Below are 21,936 nucleotides of genomic sequence, written 5' to 3'. Positions count from 1 at the left end.
GTTAAAGTCCAGAGTATCTCTAGTGAAGAAAATCTAGTTTTTAAGATAATTGTAGAAGTACTTAGGTTATTTTTATTCTAAAAAATGATATATTATTATTTCTTTCTAAAAATAAGTAGTAGGTTAAATTTAAGAATATTTGTGTACATTTTATAGTTAGAAAGTCTACATTTAAAAACATGTATAATTTTATAAACTATAACTTTAAAAATTTAAGAATCTGAACCTTTGATACTTACTTCAGTTTTGAGATATAAAAAGAATTTATTTCATTTGAAGATTTATAAAATATTTTACAAGTATTTTAAACTTATGTCCTTGAGAGCAATAAGGCTATATTTAATATGCATAAGAAAAAGAAATTTAGTATTAGCATTTTATTATTACATATGTGATTTAAACAAAAAACTAAATTCATGTGTGTGTCTGTGTGTATGGATGTGTGCACGTGAGCTCCTGTATATTTGTGTTTTCATTACCTGTTTCCAGCAGGTTTATGGAATAGTCTGTATTTTTATACTCATCATTATTTTTGGCTACAGTATTATTGCTACATAGTAATTTACAGCATATAAATCCATGTTAAATCTTAGAGATCACCTTAAAATAAGACCATTGATATTGTGCAGTGTGTTTGTTTATGAAATGACTATAATAGTAATTTTGTTTTGGCAACTTATTAATCTGATTTTGTAGTTAGTATATTATAGTGGCAACATAAGTAGGATATGGAGCTGATTGGATAGAGAAGTACATTAAACCAAAATGCACTAGTTCCATTAGGTCAAAATGACATTTCCATTAAGAAGTCTCAAGCCTATTACATTGTAATTAAATTACATGCCATTGATTTCTCCTTTTTCTGCTTTCCCCCCCCGCCCCATTCATATTGATATTATTCTACTTGGGTAATGAAGCTGCATGTCTCCCAGACTAATTCCTCTTGAGTTTGGGGAATCTTGAAGCATGCTGGGTTTTGCATTGCTTGTTACATTCCTTTTTGGCAGTTCATCAGTATCTGTCAAATATATTGTTTGCATCGGCTTTTATCTCTAAAGATTTTGATTGAGAAATTGACATTCCATTTTGCATATGCAGTTTTTCACTGTGCATAATGTCTAAATGCTAAAGACTCATTCATAAAGGTTGCTTATTTCTAGTCTAACTTTAAATGTATAATTTAAAGAACAAGTGTAGTTCTAGTAAATATTATGAAAATATTTATGTTCTTTCATACTTTTTTAACACATCAACTCTAAACATTTTTATACCAATATATGTAGAATTTATGTTTGCGAGATATTTTTCATTATTTTGTAGCTTTCTTGGCCTTTGTGATAAGTAGGAAAAAAAACAATTATCAAAAATCATTGGGTTAATAAAAATTGGGTTAATGCAAATGAAGCAAAACGACACATTTTTCAAAAGTCATTATTTCTAACCATGTTCATGATCTCTGAATCCTATTACATAATGGTAGGTTAGAGATAGCCATCTTAGAAGCAGTATTTTACTGGAAAACTTTTTTAAAAGAGTTTTTATATTATTTTAAACTTCTAGTTGAAATAAAAAAACCTGTTTGAGGAAACAATTTATACTAAAAGTGATATTGTATTGTGATTCAGCTATGTAATCTAATGCTAAACATTTAAAGTTATCATTTTTATCATTATTGAGAAACTATAGCCTTAATTAAGGCTATCAGTGAAAGTTTATATAGTGTTTTAGGAGCTTATTATAGTAGAATATATTTTCTAATATATGTATAGTGAAAGAAAACCACAAGTACTTGTAGTTTACTTAACTACATATTTCCAAATTATATGATTTTGAAACTTACTTTTTAAACCTAAATGTAAATCTATAGATGATTTTGAAGTCATATTGGCAAGAAAGCCTTTTTTTCCCTTGCTAATTAAAGCTATGCTACAAACCAATGTTCTGATTAGAAGTAAGAAGTATGACTCAATTTATTTTGAATTTTAGGTACAGTTTAAATGATAATAAATTGCACTGTTTATTAACATTTTGATTCTGGCTTGGTTAATTATGTAAAAGAGAACTTAAAGAATATTATGTGAATAAAATTTCCTGTCTATATGAGTTATTTTATGTCATGAATGTCATATTTTAATGTGTGCTTTTTAAAATACTTGAGACATTTCTAGAGTTGTGAAATAATTAACCTTTTTATTTGTATTTTAATTTTCCTGTGTGCACTTAGAGTTTTAATGATACTTATGTCCTGAGAGGGACAAGTGAACAAGAATATTAATTTTAATTCCTATGCTAAAAGTTTATAGCTACTCGGATTACAAAAACAGAAAGGCCAATAATTACCACTTTACCCCCCCCAAAAGCAACAAAAGATTGCCAGGTTTGTGTGTGTGTGTGTAATTTTTCTGATACTCTGTGAAGTATTTCTGTGTTTGTTTCTTTGTTTATTTATTTTTTGGTTTGGATATTTGTTTTAAACAGGGGAAAGTTGCCCAGACTGCTTGCATGTCTGCCTGCCAGCATCTGTCAACATCCTTAATGCAGATGTTACTGGACAATGAGTTAAAACAGATAAGCATGGGAGCCGTTCAGCAGTTTAACTTAGATGTCATACAGTGTGAATGTAAGTACCTTGTTGGTTAAATCTCATGCATTTTTAGGAATCTATATTTAAATTATATGGGGAAAAAAAGGCATGTAGTAGGACAGTTAAGAAAGGGGGGAAGAGGCCTGATTGAGCTAAACTTTCAGCAGCCTTAGAAGCAACTTTCTTCCAGGAAGAGACGAATATCTCAGCTTCACATTTAGGGCCTCTAGGGAGGCACTGAAGTGGCAGTCTAGACCGGGATCATTAAAAAGATGGCTCATTTTCCCCCTTATTTCTTCTTCTGGTCACTCTTGCCTTCTTGCCAGCACTCCCCAAATGTTTGTCATAAATGAAATCATTCTTACTTTCCCTGTAAGTAACTTTTTAGATATTTGCTAGAAGGATGATCTTAGAACCCTGCATTCCAAATGAAGCTTCTTTTTTTATATTCTAAATTTTTTGTTCTCTTCCCCAAAGAATTTCTTAAGCCTTTACCTTTGCCATTGTTTTCACTTTATTTTCTTTAGGTGATAAGGTTAGCAGATTCTATAATCTAATGTTGACATTTGCCATTCAGCCTCAAAACTAGATGTGATATTTGGATAGTAGCCTTGTTATATGTGCTTCTGAATGTGGGTTTTATCAGCCTTAAATTGTGACTCTTTAAATACAGGACATGAGCATACAGAGCAATTTTTAAGCACTTTCAGATAAACAGCATACCACCGATTAAATGATGAAAATCCCTGGTTGACAATTCAGTCAGGCACCTCTGTTAATAAATTGAAAATCAGTGGGATACAAGAAGGATTATAAAATATTTGTCTGAGGCAAATTTTGCAATAATAAATTCTATGTAAAAGACATTTAAAAAATTAAATGTCAGCAGCTTGCAACTGAAGCAAGAGTGACAGATTTTTTTCCCCCAAATATCAAATATTTGTTTGCCCACTGTGTATAAGACATTCTTCTAGAAAAAGAAAATATAATTGATATTAAAAAGAATAATTATGTCAGTTCTTTGATCAGAATCAATTATTATGCACAAAAAAATTAATCCAAAGTTTTTAAAACCCTGTTTCCTTCAAAAAAAGAGAAATACTTATCTACAAAGCAAAAGATAGTTTTCCTCTAGGAAAGAGGAAGATATATTTTCTTTCCTAGAAAGCTTTTCTAATTATCTGTAATTAGAAAACCTTCATTTTATTTCTTTCTCAAAATAAAAACTAATATTTACAAAATGGCATTTATTTTGTATTTACAAAAACATTTACAAGAAAATGTCCTTTTTTTCTTTTACAAGTTTCCAAGCTCAAATTGTTATTCTATTCTACAAATGATTTGAAACTGATTTCTTCAAGTTCTTTAAAATTTGTTCTATAAGATCATTCCTGTATGGCATTGCTTTTATAAACATCTTACAGAAATATTGGTAAAGCCATTTTCTATTATTACATCTTTAATGTGGATTCAGATAATTAGGGGATTGACTGTTTATTGGCATTTGGTTGTGTCTTCTCAATTAGATTTTTTGTTCAAAAATGGAAATTACTTTTTGGTTAGGCAACTTTGGTTAGGTGATACGTCTTCTCAATTAGATTTTTTGTTCAAAAATGGAAATTACTTTTTGGTTAGGCAACTTTAGGTATCTAGATCTTCTCTCTGTTCTCTTACCTCTCTCTGTGAAGAGCTAGCCTCACTATACTAAGAGAAATGCACATAAAAACTAAAAATCTTTAGTTTTTATGTGCATTTCTCTTAGTATAGTGAGGCTAAAAATCTTTGCCTCTCCCTCCTACCATAAGACAGCTTCTATCTTTAGTTACTGAAGTCTTCTTTTCAAATGCTTGTGTTTTCTTAAAGGATTAACCTCTTGGAAGAGAGACCAGGAAAGGTTCTAAATAACGAGGCGTAACTCAGTTAAGGAAGCCTGAGGTCAGGTACTAGAGAGATAAGTCCTACCCTGATGGGGACCACGGTTCTGACACTATATATATGGAAAGGGAGAGACCAGGACTCAAAAACAAACCACAGACAATAACTCAGCTACTTTTAAGATTGTGCCTATGGCTCTGCTCCTTAATGCTTAATATCATGTATTACTTAATACAGTATCATGCATCAACATTACATCTTTCATGTTTATTCCACTATCTTTCTGGTGTAAAAAGATCATCTACCCTCCAACTCATGACTTTTAATGATTAATACATCACTTAAAAATGAAACTTAGCTTTTTCTAATGAGTAATTAAAAAGAATTTTAAGTTTTAATCCTCTTTAAGTTTTGTTTTTGTTTTTTTAAATATAGAAAAAACAATTCTAAAAAAACATAAAGCTTACTTTATTAATATTAATGCAGTATATATGCTTTCTACATATTGGGGCAGGGAAAGAAGAAGAAAGGGAGATAGGAAGAAGAATTTGTCTAGGTAGGAGGAAGACCAGAATGCATGGTAAATTTGTGAAGAGAAGGGATCTGGAATCCATAGGAATCAATAGGGATATATGGAGAAGATAAGCAGGTAGTTACGATGTAGAATTCCAGAAGCTAAAAGATCATTGAGTTTCACCACCCACCTGGTGATACGTGTGCATGCGCGCGCGCGCGCGCACACACACACACACACACACACACACACACACACTCTTCTGTCTACTTTGAAATCCTCTGCAAAATAACCCTGCCAAGTTGTTGTCCAGCTATTCTCGAACATCCAATTTTGGGGATTAACTACTCTGTAGAAGATGTGTTTCCATATAATACATCACTCTTACTTATTTCTTACATCGAGCTGAAATCACTTTCTCTAAACTTCTCTTGATGGACCTGATTCTACCTTAAGGCTAGAGTTACCACAAATCCATATTGTTCCTTTGTGCAAATTAGAAAATGTATCACCACTAAAAGGAAAAGGTTCTTCAGAGTTATCCCCTTTATATAAATTAGAAAAGGTTTACCCATTTTCCCCACAAAGGCATATCTTATCAAGTGAAATGTGAGCTAGATTTCAGCCCTCCTTTTCCCCCTCCTCTCCTTAGCTGGACAGCCATGTGTAGTAAGCAGTCTGATAACTATAATTTGTCAGTTCTTTATAGAGAAAAAACCAAATCCTCATCCATAAGTCAATTATATGAAAACTGCTCTTATAGCCTTGTGAATCTTCTGAAGGATGGAAATCAACAATTCCTCTTACTGTTCTTATGTGGTATGATTTTAGATCCAAAATTCTGAACAACTGGTTTGACTACCTTCTGTTTAATGTCTGATACCCAGAGTTGAATACAGAGATACTTCGGTGTGCAGGGACCAGTGTAATATGTAATTGGACTATCAAATACTATTCTTCCATATTCTATATTTTATTTGTAAAGCCCAAACTGTTATTACCTTTTTTGGTTGCCAGAGTATACTCTCGAATCATTAAAACCATAATGTTCTAAAATCTCTGTATCTTACTTTTTTTTTTTTATTATTGTTAAGCTCTGGTTCTTTTTTTATCCTATACTTGTATATTACTTTTTGTTTTAGAATTTTAAGATTATCCCTATTAAATTTTATTTTAAGATTTGTCACATAACTAGCCTATTGAGATCTTTTTATATCACAATTTAACATCATCTGCAGATTTATAATCACACTTTTTACATATTTAACAAGGTCGTTAGCAAAATGTTGAACAAAACCTGATGTCTGTAACCTGAGATACAGTATATCAGTGGTCCTCAAAACGTGGTCCCCAGATGAGCAGCAGCAGTATTACCTGAAAATTTGTTAGAAATGCACATTCTTAAGCCCCACCTGCTAAATTGGGAACTCGGCCCAGGACCTAGCAGTTTCTCTTTCAGAAGGCCCTCCAGGTGATTCTCATGCACAGTAAAGTTTGAGAACCACAACATTACCTAAACTTCTCCTTCATATGGATTTAGATCCATTGTTCAGAATTTTATGAGTATCTTAAGTTTTTTTAGCCAGTTACTAATTCCCTAAATGAATCTTAATTCACAATTTTGCTCAGTTATAAGCAACTTTGTTAGATGCCTTACTGGCATATATGGATAATAATGACCATTGAATTTTCCTCATCTACCAGTGTAATTACTCTTCCAAAGAAGAAAATTATATTGCTCTGATTCTTTATAAACCCATATCGACTCATAGTAATTACTTTCTCCTCAAGAGGCTTAGAAACCATTACTTAAAAGTCTGTGACTGGTTCTTGGGATTAACATAAAATCCTACTAGTCTGTTTTACTCTAGCAAGAGATCTAGAGTCCAGGGAAGTTGGGTGGCAGAGATCAAGAACTAGAGATCATGATCTACCAAAGATTCTGGACAACTCTAGAAAGGCTTAAGTCAAAGAATTTAAGCAGTTGAAGGTGAATATGAAATAAAAGCATCAAGAATGGCTTTTATTCTGAGTTAGATTTTCCTTTTATTTGGTTTGACTAGAAAGCAGAAAGTTTCTTTTTCCTTCTTTTTACTTTGTAAAAACATTATACATGTATTTCCCAGGCCACAGAATGTCAGTTCACAGATAGAAACAGATAGCACATCTAGCTGAAGTTGCAGAGATGGGAAGTCAGAAATAATTTAGTTCCTCATATCATTCAGCAATATGCTTTTAGTTTTCGTTTGTCTTATTTTATTTTTCTGGTGATGAAAAATTAGCACTGACCCATCTATGTGCTCACTTGTTTTTTCAAACAATATGTTGGTGCCCTTTTCTCTGGTATTCCTTGTGGCACACATAGTTGTGAGTTTAAGTAACTTGAACTAAAATTTCAGTCTGTAACTGAATTATTTTCCATGTAAAGTCAACTGATTTATAGGAAGATTCATTTATTCAAATGTTTAATGAGAACCTATTACCTGTTATGTACTGGGAAATCAAAGATAAATCAGACTTCAAAGATCTCAATCTATTTGGTTGAGGAGGAGACAGATGTAAATAACCATAATAGAGCATAACAAATTTTTTATAGAAATATATATTACTTATAGAGAGGGAGCAATTAATTCTATGTGCCATGGTGTTGAAAGATTGACTATAATAGAAGTGAAATTTGAGCTGGGATAAGTAAGATTGCATCTAAAGCTGGAAGGACATTCTGAAAACAGGGAATGGCATAGGCAAAAGTACTGCAATGATAGAATGCTTAGGAAATCTTTAGTTTTGTGTGACTAGACTACAAGATGCATGATGAAAGTTTTAAAAGATATTTTTGAAAAAAGACTCTGGAATGCTTGGACTTTATTTAATATGCAATAGAGATCCACTGAAGCTTTTTAATTGAGACCATTACATGATGAAATCTCTATCATAGAAGAAGGTTAACTCTGTCTTGTGGAAATTGAAATGAAAGGAGGGAGATACAGAAAGTAGCAAAATCTGTGTTAAAAACTATCGAACTTTTTCATGTGAAGGATTAAAATATCTTGACTTCATGCAGTGGAAATGAAGACAATAAGATGAATTCCAAACATTTCGGAGAAGGGAATACATAAAATTAGTGAGTAAGTAAAGGTAAAGTTGATATGATTAAGATGGTTCGAGTCAGAGAATCACAGTGGAAGAGGCCTAGAGAGGTGAAGTGTGAAGAGAGAGAGAAAAAGGGAGAAGAAGGATAGATGAGATGTAACCATCCAGAGTAGACAGTTAAATTCAACATAGAATTTATAATTTTAGGCACCCGCAAAATTCTATGCTCATAGTGTATTTGTTAAATAAATGAGCAAAGTAACAAATCAGGAAGTCTCTATAATCTACATTTGTTTCTTCCAGAGTTCTGCCTTTTCTATCAAAAAGTAAAGGCCAGTTGATACTGTTGTTCTTAAAAACCCTTTTAACTTCTTGATATAGACATAACCAATCATTTATAAAATTTCTTTACATTGATGACTATGTTTAAATGATCCTTAAATTTCATCTGTTTTGAGCTAAACTGTCATAGTTTCTTTAATGTTTTCTTATGGGATTATTTTTGCTTCTCTTTTGGTCAGTTTTCTTTGGATCTTTTTCTATTTTTTTTTTTTTTAAACCTATACTAGGTCAAACTTGATTGAATGTCTGAGTTTAGGAATGTGGAATCATATGAACTTATATAGAACTTTTTTAAAACAGTGCTTTCAAATCAGTCTTCGGATAGTCTGAGTACACGTCAGGAAGTTGAGACCATGGTTCCAGTCCTGGCTCTGCCTGTATATTGGGCAAATGGCTTTGGACAAAGCATTCAACAATTTAGAGGCCTCAATTTTTCCTTGAAATATGGTATTTGGAATTGATAATTTCCAAGATATACCTTAGTTCTAAGATTCTGAAGCAGCAAAATTTAAGGCAAAGAAGTATGTGAGGCTTTGGAATCATTCATAAATTAATTCCTTCATATCTACTATGTGCTTGGCATTTAGGGGATACAGTAGTAAACAAAACAGAAAACGTCCTAGCCCTTGTGGGGTTTAAGCCTAGTAGGGAGACAGTCATTAAATAACTACACTAATAAATTTAATTGTAAATTGTTAAATTCTGTAAAAGAGAATTATATGGTACTGTGAGAAAGTATAAGTAGCAGACCTAATATAGATAAAAGTATAGGTTGAGAATATTAAGTAGAATCTGTGCATGAATGAATGGATACTTTTGGTTAACTTGACCAAAAACATAATACTACTGTAGCTGTGTGGTTGGAGAATTTAGGAAGTCATCAAGAAATACATACTTTGGAATTGCAGATGTAGCCCCTCTGAAAGAAGCACTGAACCTTTGATCCTATTATAGTTCTAAGTTCCAGAGAAATCACTTCCTAGATAAGGGAGCGTTTGCCAAGTTTGGCATGAAGCTGATGTTCTAAATCTGTGTATGTGTATTTCTTATATTTATTAAACACCTGTTATGTATTGGGCCACAATATAGGTACCTTACAAATGCAGCTGTGTAGTAGAAAAGATCAAATGTCTTCTTTTAAGTTCCTATAACGGTATCTCAGAAATTCTTCACATCACTAACAAAATACAGAATATTTCCAAAACATCAGGTAATCAGACAAATTTGAAATACCCACAATAGATTTAGAATGTATTTTTTCATGAATTTTATAGAAATACCTAAATGAGGTAATTGGCTCCTAAGAGTTTAACATCTTAAATCTATAGGCATTAGAAAGCTCCAGATTGAAGAAAGAGTATTGGCACCCGTTTCAATGATGAGTTATTGAGGAATTGGGGAATCTCTAGATATGAAGGCCTTGATCTTCATTCATTTTAGATAAAGGCTTAATACACCTCAAAAAAAAAAAAAGATGAAGTTTATAGATTTTTTTGTGTGTGACAGTGACCTCTGATTAGGCCTCTAATTCTAGCCTTGAAAATGACCCATATCCCAAAATAAAAGGATCCAGGGAAAACCATATGGATAATATAAGAAGAATATTTAAAAGTCTTTTTAAAAAGTAAGCTGGATGCTATTATACTATTTGACTATCTGAATTTATTCCTGGTTTTAATGGCATTTAAAGTATCAAATTGAGACTACTTTGCCCATGTTTAATTCCCAGAAAGGGAAGAGGACTAGATACTACTTTATATAAAGGAAAGGTGATGAATGAAGAGGGTTGGTGGGTCCAAGAGGCTTGCATCCCACTACTGCCAACTACATATAACAGAATGCAAGTCTAAGGGCCAAAAATGCTAAGATCCTTGAAGTTCTTCTTCACCACCAAAAATACCACTAGATGGTGCTCTTAGTCATCTCTTCTAATGACACATCTGGTAAATATAGGATACTTTCTTTGCCTAGCCAAAAATTTGAGTTCTAACGAGCTACTTTAAGTTTTCAGTTCTAGCAGGAAAAGAATGATCAGAAATCTGTTCACTATGCTGACTATTTTGCATTTATATTCAGTCATTTATTTAGTTACAAAATTATTCTATTTTATATGCCCCTGCCTTGACATCCACAGTCTTGAGACTTTAGTCTAGCCTCCCTACCCTCTTTTTCAATCTTTTGTCAGTCTTTTTTGACTCCTTGGACACTCCTTCTTCCCTTTCCCCTCCCCCCTGACAGTTCTTTCCACCCTATGTAAATGTTTTCCAGATAATACCCATTCTTTACCTTACAATAAAGATAACTGTCTGCCTAGGATTAAATTGTTCAAGGACTTATTCCTTCTGCATTTAATTTTAAGGCAAGTTTTATATTTTCATGCTGGAATATGTACTTATGTTGCCTGACTTCTTAGCAATCTTTGTTGCTCGCTGTACCAAACCCTATATGCAGCTCCTGAGGGCAGAAAGACCCTATTTTCCTACTTTTTAGGACAATTGATTATATACAAATAAATTACCTAGAGATGGTCTTTATTCTCTTAAATTTCATAGATTTCCAATTTAGAAGACTTTTTTTGTTCATTACAATCACAACTCACACACATGTATTACTTTTTGTTTTCATTTTTATCTAAATTAGTTCAGACTTGTCTTCTTCCTAGTTAAGGGAATATAGCAAAGTTTTACTCTATTGTTACAAAAGACTTACTCAGTAAGATTAGATACCTCTCTTTCTAGTCTTTATTTTAGAGTATTTTTAAACATGGAATCATTGATTAAGTTCTGTATATAGCAGAAAATAAGAAATAAATATGTTATGAAGTTATTTTTTGTTTTTAAAAAGTCATTAGGAGAAAAAAAACAAAGATTTAGATGAGCTTTCTTTAAAAACAAAACAGAACAAACAGAAAACATTAGAAAGCCTGGAAACTACTTTTAAATATCTTATTGGAAGACCAGGATCAATGTGTTTCTAAAAAATACCCTTAATTGCATGGCTAAATGACAAAGACAGAGATATCAAAAGAAGGAAATAGGCGTTATTAAGTGAAGATAATAAAAGGATGATCAAGGGAAGAGAATAAAGAAACCCCAGAATATGATAAATCATATAAAAATGAGAATCTGGATGAGCGAAGAGGAATCTGAAGACAGTACTTAAAGGGATTCTAAAAAATTAGTGTTCAAATTTTTAAAAACTTCAAAGATTGAAACCTACCTCCAGAATTATTGATCCATCAGAGAAGAGTGGTAGAAATGAATTATTTGCATTATTATTCATGTATTCAATGAATTTATTGAACATTTTCTGTACACTGAGTTATGGGGTGTCTAAAAATAAATTGTCTACTTTTCGAAGATTCTTGTTTAGTAGAACAATTCATAATTTAGTTTTCTTCAAAGGAAACAACATTAAGGATATTCTGACCCACCATCAATTATTTTGAAATAAATATACTAAATATGCACAGAATGTTCTAGATTTACCCTGTCCATATGTGGTTATTAACATTTAAATTAATTAAAGTTAAAGCTAAAAATTCAGTTTAGAATATAGGTATAGAATGTTACCATTATTGCAAAAAAGTTCTGTTGGACAGCATCATTCTAGATATAATCAACAAGCCAAATAAATGTGTCAGTTTCCTCTTAGAATTTATTTATTCAGTTTTTCTTCATTCAAGAAATTTTTATTGACTACTTATTACACATTAGGTATTGTACTACGTGATAGACATGTAAAAAACAAGTATATTTCCTATCCTCAGGGAGCTCATGGTTTGGCTTGAATAATTATAAGATAACAAAATGGGTAGTATAGGTAGGCCAGGAAGTTGGGATGAGAGCACAGAGGAGAAACCTAATTCAGCCTGCAGGATAATGGAAGTCTTCTATAGAAGATGATGATTTAATGGAAGGATAAGAGTTATCCAATGGAAAAGAAGAGGAAAGATGCTCTAGGTAGAAGGATTAAAGGTACAATGGAAAGAGACTGGCATATGTAAGGAAGTACAAGCAGTTTGGTAGGGAAAGAGCTTAAGGTGCCCCTAGGGCGATGATAAAAGATGAGGCTAGAGAGATGGACAAAGTCCAGATTATAAAGGATCTTAATTGTCTTGCTTTATTGTGAAGGTGATGGGGAACCATTGAAAGATGTTAAGCTATGAAGTGCTACGAATCACATTTACATTTTGCACAAATCATACTGGGAAAAGTGGATAGAGAGGTGACACACAAAAAGCAGGGAGACCAGATAGGAGTGTGTTTTAGTAATCAAAGCAAGAAATAATAGCTTGAGGATAGAGACAGATTCGGACTCAAGATATTTTTAAAGGTAAAAAACAACAGGATTGCTTGCATTTGAGTTTTAAAGATGTAAAGGAGTTTTAAAGATGTAAAATATGAAGCTATTATAGATTGAATAGCATATAATTACAAATGTCCTCTGTGCCAGATGATTATCAGACTACTAAATTGCCGTCTATCCCTAAAAAACATTTGAGAAAAAAGCCCTGAGAGGTATCAACTAGTGAGTTTCACTTTCATATTGGTTAGATTCTTGTGAGAGATGAGTAAAAGATGAGAGACCATATACTTAATCAGATTCTGGATCAGCAGATTGAATGCCATGAGGTTTGAATTAGCTGTGTGATCCTGGGCAAGTCACTTCATTTTTATTTCTTCTATTTCTACTATTACAAAATGAAAGACGGGGAGACTTTTAAACTGAGCCTTCAGAGGACTATGGAGATATTTCAAAGGAGATGTCTCTTCTAACTGTAAGAGTTTATGCCTGTTTACTAATATAAATTGTTGTGATGATTAAAGCAGATGGTGTATAAGAAAGTGCTTTGTAAACTGTAAAGTGCTATTTATGGTACTATTATGGTAAAATGTAAATTTATGGTACTATTGCAATTTTGACCAAGCTCTTTGGTTTAATTATACCAAGCAACAGAGTTAAACTATAGTATCTTAAATAGTAACTGATGGAGAAGAAAAATGTCAGACTATTTTCAGTGTAGAAAAATTTGGGGAGGTTAAGTAGATAATAATTGCAAATACAATTGAAATTGAGCTGGTTTTTATATCTTACATATAAAGTAAGTTTCCCTGTGTTATAGGAAGTTCTTATTTTTGTGTGTATATGTATGTATGTGTAGGGATAGTAGAAGTGAGCTAACATTTACAGCCTTAGTTGAAAATCACTAGGGATTCATAGTTAACTGTTACCTGGAAACAGCAGCCTAGGAATGTGGCCAGAATAGCCAACAATATGCTGGTTGTTCCTTAAGAAGGATTTTTTAAATTCAAAAACACCTTTACTTTTAATAGGCTATTATAATTTTGCTTATTATTTTTCCATTAAGATCTGATGGTAGTAGAGAAAAGCAGCTCAGTTATCAGAGACATTGATGAGGTTGTCACAGCATGAAATTTTGCCACTTTTCATTGTATGAAAAGACAGTGATATGAGTAAATTATACTAAATAATAAAAAATGCGGCTAGATTTGCTCAATAAATCTTAGTTTTCTGGAAATGGGAGCCCTAAGAAAGGTAAGTCTAGTCCCCTAATAGGCATACTTAGTACCTAGCAAAGAACCAAGAAATAAGGGAGATAAATGATGTACTTCTGAGTAACCAAAGGTTACTTATACTCAAAAGGTACAAACTTTATACTCAAAAGCATATATAAAATTCATTCACCTTATTTGTGAGAAGGGCCCTTACTCAGGCTGCATTTGCTCTTTAGACACAATTCTAGTAATCGATTACTTACTAGCTCAAGAATATTAAAAGAGAGCATATTAATAAGAGATGAGTGAGAGAACAGAAAGTAAGAATTTATATTAAAACGTCAATAAAAAAGGCAGAAAATTATAAAAGCTAGGCACAAGAACTTGACACAGCATTCTGAGCTATTTAGCTCTTAATACCATAGCAGCCCTGGAAATGTATTGCATAGAATAAAAAGTGGTTTTTTTCTTTTTTGTAACTTTCTATAAGGATTTTTTTAATGAGATATACAATTTGACATACAATTTGACATATTAATTTTAGATATACAACAATGATTTAATATTTGTGTATATAAAAATGTTAATGGTGATCCAGAAATTAAGAAAAGTTCAAATAATATTTAGTATACTCAAAAAAATAAAAGACGAGGGAAGTATTATGTTACACTTTAAAATTCCATCAAAAATGCTCGATTTAAAAAAAAATTGATTCTTAAAGCAAAAGTTATCATTTTCTTAAAAAAAACAACAAAAACTTATTTTGAATCCTTCATTCCTTAAAAATGCCAGCTAAATTAAGCTGTGTTGGCTTTCATATACTTATTGTTTTTAATTGTTGATTATCATTGAGCCTTTCTAAACTATATTTCACACAAAATACACTAACTTTTCATACAAGATACACTAAACTTAAGGATTATTTTTATTATTCCAAGAGCGATCTAGGCTGAAAATTTAAATCATTTCTGCAATACCAGCTCAGATGAATTTACAAATGGAAAATCTACAGCGTTCTCTAAGAAAACTCATATATTAATGGGGAGAGAGGATGATTGCAGGCATTCTTATTCTTATCAGGGAAGCTTAAGTGTAAAATGATAGGGTCTTTTTTTATGAGCCAAATCTTTTGTCTTCAAAACTACTAACATTGCACTTGTCTTCAGTTTAACTAAATAAGCTATGTATTGCATTTTTTTAAGTGCAAAAAAAATGTTGAAAAAAATCTTGAAATTTTTTTTCAATCTTGTGTTAATATATCTTAAATTTTAAAGAAGCAGGATCCCTTTCTGGAAAAAAATTATTAAAAGATCCGAACAGACATTTCTGCATCGCTTTATTTTGCTGCTTAGAACATTTTATCTGTTGTCTGCATGGACAGCTGACTTCTTACATGTCTGCCTGTTATTGCTGTTAGAGGTAGGATTTTTACAGCACATGTTCTGCAACAAAGCAGATGTTTTAAAATATGTTGACAGCCATGGAATTGGTATAGTTTCAAAATGCTTCTGTAATTGTTTACCTAAGGCTAAAAAGAGTCAGAAAACTCTCGATTGAAGTATATTACTACCTTGAACTTTATGTAGGATAACCATTTTAAATTTATTGTAATTAAGGATTATAGTGATTAAATGGTGGATTTGAAGTTTAAAATTATTAAAATATTTGTGGTAATGGGTGTGGAGAACATTCTCAGTAGTGGAAATTGAAGGTTATAAATAGTCTTCATTTGAAAGAGTTAAGTGTAAATATTATAATACATTTATAATGAGTAGAAATTAATTTAGTGGTTAAACCCTTGTGTATTTTGCAATCTTGTATTTCTTCTTTCTTAATAGTGTTTGCCAGCTCTGAGCCTGTGCCAGGATTCCAGGGGGATACCCTGCAGCTAGCATTCATTGACCTCAGACAAGTAAGATGTAATAATGTACTTCTCATTTATTCCCTTTCCTTCTACCTCTTGCCTTTAGAAAAAAAAAAAAGAAGTTACAGGAATGTTTGTTTGCCTTGAAACAACCTTTCTTTACACAAGTGCTTCTTTGATAACTATGTATTTGGCCCTCATCTCTGAACCTATATCCATTCAGTGTCTCAACTTCATAGAGCATTTATATTAGTGAATATTTAATGTAGTCATTATCTGCTAAGCACATGACTAAATAATAATTTTATACTTTGGTTTAATGATGCTTGAAGGTTAAGTTATTTCTTAATGATTTCATGGTCATACATGAAAATTGGTGGTGTATAACATTAGTGTCAGGACCAGAGGTAAACGGACTAGATAGCAGTCCCTTGCTTAAAATTTTGTCAGTAATAAAGAAATCTATTTTCATAAATTTTCTGTATGCCTTCAGAAAGGGTAAAACTAAAAAAGTAATTATACATTTACATAATTCTTTTCTAGTCACATAAATCAAAGTATAGTAACAAATATGATAATTTTAAATTTCTTCTATTCATTTTACTACTCTTTAACACCTTTCTTGTCATTTTCTTTATTTTCTTCCTATTACCCTTTTTCCATTTCCCCCATATTTTTTCTTCTTATTCCTTTCTTCTTTACCCCTCCTCCTTTTTCTTTTGCTTTCTTAATCTCAGGATTAAAGAGCTTAATAAAGCTGGGAGGCATAGGAGTGTGGAGGAGGGGTGGATCCAAGTTAGAGGGCTCAGGAGAGATAAAATTGACAAGAGTGACTGCTGCCCGTGGCAAGAAGCACAAAATGGAGATGGAATTACAACAAAGCAGCTGTGATATTAGTCTATTTACGGTGCCACCGCTTTTGGGGGATGGAGATGACTGGAGATGGGGCTCCACTATTAGTATGAATAGACTGTACCACAGTGGTGTTTAGAGCAGGACCAATTTGAGCAGTTTAAAGAGCTCTGATTTCAGTAAATGTTTGAGAATAGAGCTGTTTTTTTGTAATTCCAAACCAGTATTAATAAGTATTTATGAACTACTATATATTAATTATTCGGAGAGGGAAAATGTGGTTGAAATAGACACAAAAGTAATGTAAGACATAGTTTCATCTTTATGGAGCTTTAAAATCCTTTAAAGAAGCAAAACACTCACAAAATGGTTAGAAATACTTATAAGACTGTGAGTCATGTAGAACTAAATGGTATATATTCAAGTCAGTCTCTCAATTATGTCTGTAAAGCACTGAACATATAAGACATATTCATATTTATTTCTGTTTGCACTCAATGCTCATGTTCAAACAAGGAACACTGTTATGGATGACCTAGATCTATAGATGACTAGGCTAAGTAGGGAAAGATAGTAGAAAATGAAGAAGGTGGACCCTGAATTTCCATTCCAGTTTACCAGAATATATTCTTTCTGTTGAAGACAGGTCCATTTTCTTTAGAAGGAGTTCTCTCTGTCTTAATCCTATTGCCTTGAGCAAGATGATTTAATATAGAAAACTGAGTCCTTTAGCAAGTTGGAAATAGATTTGGTTGTATATTCATTTCCTAGTTAGGTTATGGCCACTTACTGGGGTAAGTTTCCCTCTTGCAAAGATGTGAAATGTTCTCCAATCCAAAGAGTATGTGATTTGAAGATAACTTCCATTATATACAAATAATCTGTTCGCAGAAAATATGAAATTTATTATGTGATATATTCTCAGTTTCTTATGAATTTGTATAGTGTTAACTAGTTTGTAATATCATTGTAGGATTGTAAATAGGACCACATAATTTATGAAACCGTTGATAAAGATTCTGTTTCTTGATTTGTCCAGATAAGTGGTTGGTTCAATGCTGATTAAAACTCTAATCCCAGGTACTTTCTTTCTTCAAAGACAATCATCATTTGATAGCAATGACCTCTTTACAAGCATATAGCTCACTAGGGAATTGTTATTAAGACATATTTATAAATATTAATAAATATCTCAAGTCTTACTGGTTGAATTTACTTTTCAAGTATGTGCATTTAGAGGCATTAAGTCCTGGTTTACTTTTCCTCATCAGTGTGAATAAAAAAATCTGTTTAGAACTCCAAAATCTATTATTATATAGAATCGTTAAAAGATTTATATAGAAATAACTAATATAAAACACAATTTTAAAGTATGGTAGTTAATAAGTGGTGGAAGCGACTAGTGGATAGAAAATTTTGATGAGCTAATTTTTTATGTATTAATTTTTCTAGTTTTAACGAGGCTTAAAATTATTTTCCCTGACTATTAATGTTTAAAGTTTAATCAGACACTATTCTTATTTTTTTGTATTCTTTAACAGGAAGATGCAATTAATTCTTGTCTTTAGCTGCTGGACCACTGTGACATAACTTGAATTTTATGATTTCAGAGGTCTGGATTTAATAACTTGACAAGAATAATTATGTTTCACCTATATTTATTTTTTAAATTAATTTATAAACAATTAAGTGGTGAAAACCAAGTGTAGGAATTGGCCAAAAATAAAATTAGTCTTGAAAACTGAAATCTCATATTCGGTGATACAAGCTTTGTGTATCAAATGTTAGTGATTATTTAAATAAGAATGCCGTAAAGTGTCAATAGTGTTATGTTCCTGACTTCATAAATATATTTCATAGCATATTATTTGAACACTTTTTTATGAAGTAGTATATCACCAAATATAAAGAGAGCGTTAACACTTTTATTTACATTTCAACTGGGTTTCTACACTTTTCCTTCTTTTTTTTTCTAGTCTGTGATCCATTTCTGTCTTAATAGGGTGGCTGACAGTTCTTTTCAAGTATACTTAGAAAGGCAAAAGAGCCCTTTTCATATTACTTATAAGGGGTCATGCTTCTGTTTTTTAGTTTGAATTTGATACTGCTTCATGAATTGCTGGGTATGAAAGATTAGGAAGTAGGTCCAGTGGTCAAATTTTACCTGCCCACCCGGACTTTGCCCTGAGGTCAAACTCCTGATATTTGCTGTTCTGAATAGAGGAGTTGATGACAAGTATGAGCTGATACAAGAAGAAACTTAGAACCATATCAAAGCTGAAGGCAAGAGAATTGGGACTCAATGAGAAACTGTAGCTAAAAGATGGATCATCAGAATTGCCCTCTTCTAAAAGAAAAGGAAATAGCTGACCAGTGAGTGAAAAGACTTTATCGTCCTGCCAATCACATGGTTGCTAATGGAAGCCAGTTATCTCAACAATATCTTAAGGCCTACTGCCCCAAAAGACAATGCGGAGGATTAGCAGTACTGGTACTGTGTTATGTGAATATACTGCCTCAATTGATTTTAAATATGCTGTTTGAACATGATTTGTATGTGTAAACTTTTTTACAAGTAAAGCCTTTCATCCTCTTACCCCAGGTTCTCTGAAATTAAGTCACTAAATGATGAAGGACTTTTATAAAAGTTTGTGTGTCTGTTTGCTTTTACAAAGACCATCTATTTTGTTAAGTACAATCTTTCAGATGGATTTCAGATGAATATGTGAAATTCTTTTGACAATGTATGAAAACCTTAAAATTTTTAAATTATTATGAGACTATAATATACAATATTCAGTGATAATTTTTTATAACTCATTCTTAATACCTAGAAATATTTTACTAAATATTACTGGAAAATGAGATATACTACATAATTGAATTATCCAGGTAACTAAAGATTAGTTTTTAATCACCAAAACTTTTTAAATGTAGCCAATTTAATGGGAAACTTTAAAAATATATCTCTCACCTTCCTTCATATTGAGCATAATCCTCACAGTAAATTGAGCATCCATGGTTCACTAATTTTAACACTAAATCTTCTTTATTTAGTCCTTTTTCACTTTGCAGTAAGTTAGGTTTGACAATAAGTTAACAATATCTTGATAATCTTTTAGACAATATGGAGAAGTTTAGGTAGGTTTGATGATAATGCAGTTAGGTGGGTTTGAAGCTAATAAAACAATCTCTTGCCCAAAGAATATTGATTAATGTATTATCATCACCCTGGAGCAGGAACATTGATTTCTCAAGATGAGAAAAGATTTCTTTAAAAAAAAAAGGTCCCAAGTTTGGAAAACACTTTATACTCTAATTTACTCTTAGAGACTTACCATATACATTAGAATTGTAGGGATTGAGAAATTCTGCAGTAACCCAGCATCCCCCAAACTCATCACGAAATACCTACCTCATTCATTTTGGGTCATATTACATGAAACATACTTTATGAAATGCTGCTTTAAGTCAAGACAGTGGCAGTACCCTCTAGATGACTGTTTTTGACAGTGTGGGGTCAACTAATTTTTAAAATAATGACTTGAATAAATGTATAGAGGAATTATGAAATATATGTATAGATTACACAAAGCTAGGAGAGTTACCTAAAATGATAGAAGATAGAATCAAAGTGTTCTCAGAAGGCTTCAGTGATAAGCCAAAGCCAACAAAGTTAAATTTAGCAAGGGAAATATTAAGTGCCATATAGAGCTTTTTTTTTAAATTAAAAATTTTAAACTACAGGCTGTAGGAAATCTGACTTATAGTATGGAAAAGATCTAGTAGTTTTAGTTGACCTCCAAATGAACCAACATTGTGCTAGAAATTCTTATATTGCATTAAGGAAAGTATGGTATTTGGGTTAGACCGTTGTGCGTTGGGGCTAAGACTATGTCTCAAGTATTACATGGTGATAAAGACAGTCACCAATTGGAGAGCACATAAGAGAGAATTACAAAGCTGGTGAGGGATCAGATACCTTGTCATATGAAGAGCCTTTTAAAAATTTCATAATCTTAGTCTAAAACCTTAGAGAGGTTATACCTTTGTAGAGAAACTCAAATGTGTGATTTTTATTATCCTACAAGTCAAGTAGACCATTTTCTTTTTCCCATTAAAACCCTATGTCATAAAAATTATAATTTTTCTTTCTCCATCTAGGATTAGACCCTGTTTTCAAGTATTTGATCTTGGGTAAGCTAGGGAAAAGGAGAGTGATCATTCCTCTTAACTATGAGTACAGAATTTGAGAGAGAATTTAAATTGTTCAACATATATTTGAATCTCAGAGAACTTTTTAAATAAATGTTTTATTGAAGTGTAACATACATTCAGACAAATCATAGGTGTACTATTGTGATTTTTCAAAAAGTGAGTACATCTTTGTAACACCCAGATCAAGAAAGAAAATTTGACTGGTAGGTACCTCAAAAGAGACCCAACCCCTCACTTCACTTATTTCCACTCATTAATTACCCTTTTCTCACTTAAAGCATAACCACTATCATGACTTCTAATACCCATAGATAAATTTAGCCTGATTTTGAATTTTGTATACACAAACTTGTGCAGTATCAACTTTGTGGTTCTGCCTTCTTTTGCTCAATATTATGTGTGAGAGATTTGTCCATATTGTTACATTTGGTTGTGGTTCATTCATTCCCTTTGCTGTGTAGTCTGCCATTACAGAAATATACCATAACTTATACATTCTACTATTGATGGACATATGAATTGATTCCAGTTTTACTCTTACAAATTGTGCTAACATGACATTCTTTCACATGTCTTTTGCTGAACATGTGTACACATTCCTGTTGAGATATTTACCTAGGAGTGGAATTGCTGAGTCAAGGGATTTTATGTATGTGATCAGTTTTAGTAGATACAGTGAAACAGTTTTCCAAAGCAAAGGTGCTAGTTTATACTTCAGCCAGTAATGTAGAAGTATTTCTATTGCTCTGCATCCTTGTCACTGTAGGCTTATCTTTCTCTTTTTACACCCATTCCAGTGGGTATACAGTAGTTTTACATTGTGGTTTTTATCTGCATTTCCTTGATGACCTACAGAATTAAACTTCTTTTCACATATTGTTTATTTGAATATCTTCTTTTGTGAATAACCTGTTAGGGTTTATTTGCTTGTTTTTTTGCCATGTTTTTCTATTGTAATGTCTACTTCTTACTGGTTTATAGACGTCTTTTGTATATTCTGAATATAAGTCCTTTGTCAAATATATGTATTGCACATACCTTCTTCCGCTCTGTGGCTTGTCTGTTCGCTCCTAGT

The 21,936-nt window shown here is 32.0% G+C and overlaps 1 protein-coding gene across 2 annotated transcripts in view; it reads left to right on the top strand.

Annotated features, from left to right (window-relative positions):
• The window catches only part of EXOC6 (exocyst complex component 6), a 170,036-nt gene that overhangs the window by 123,755 nt on the left and 24,345 nt on the right, over nt 1-21,936 (top strand). For both annotated transcript variants that reach the window (XM_039871724.1, XM_039871722.1), the window contains exons 19-20: nt 2,479-2,620; nt 15,766-15,839. In XM_039871724.1, coding sequence (XP_039727658.1) covers nt 2,479-2,620; nt 15,766-15,839 — 216 coding nt within the window. The remainder of the gene's footprint in view (nt 1-2,478; nt 2,621-15,765; nt 15,840-21,936) is intronic.

Source organism: Pteropus medius, unplaced genomic scaffold (genome assembly GCF_902729225.1).
Source record: "Pteropus medius unplaced genomic scaffold, Ma_sr-lr_union100, whole genome shotgun sequence".
Lineage (NCBI taxonomy): Eukaryota > Metazoa > Chordata > Mammalia > Chiroptera > Pteropodidae > Pteropus > Pteropus medius.
The sequence above is the reverse complement of the archived record's forward strand: the minus strand, read 5'-3'. Positions and strand labels throughout refer to the sequence as shown.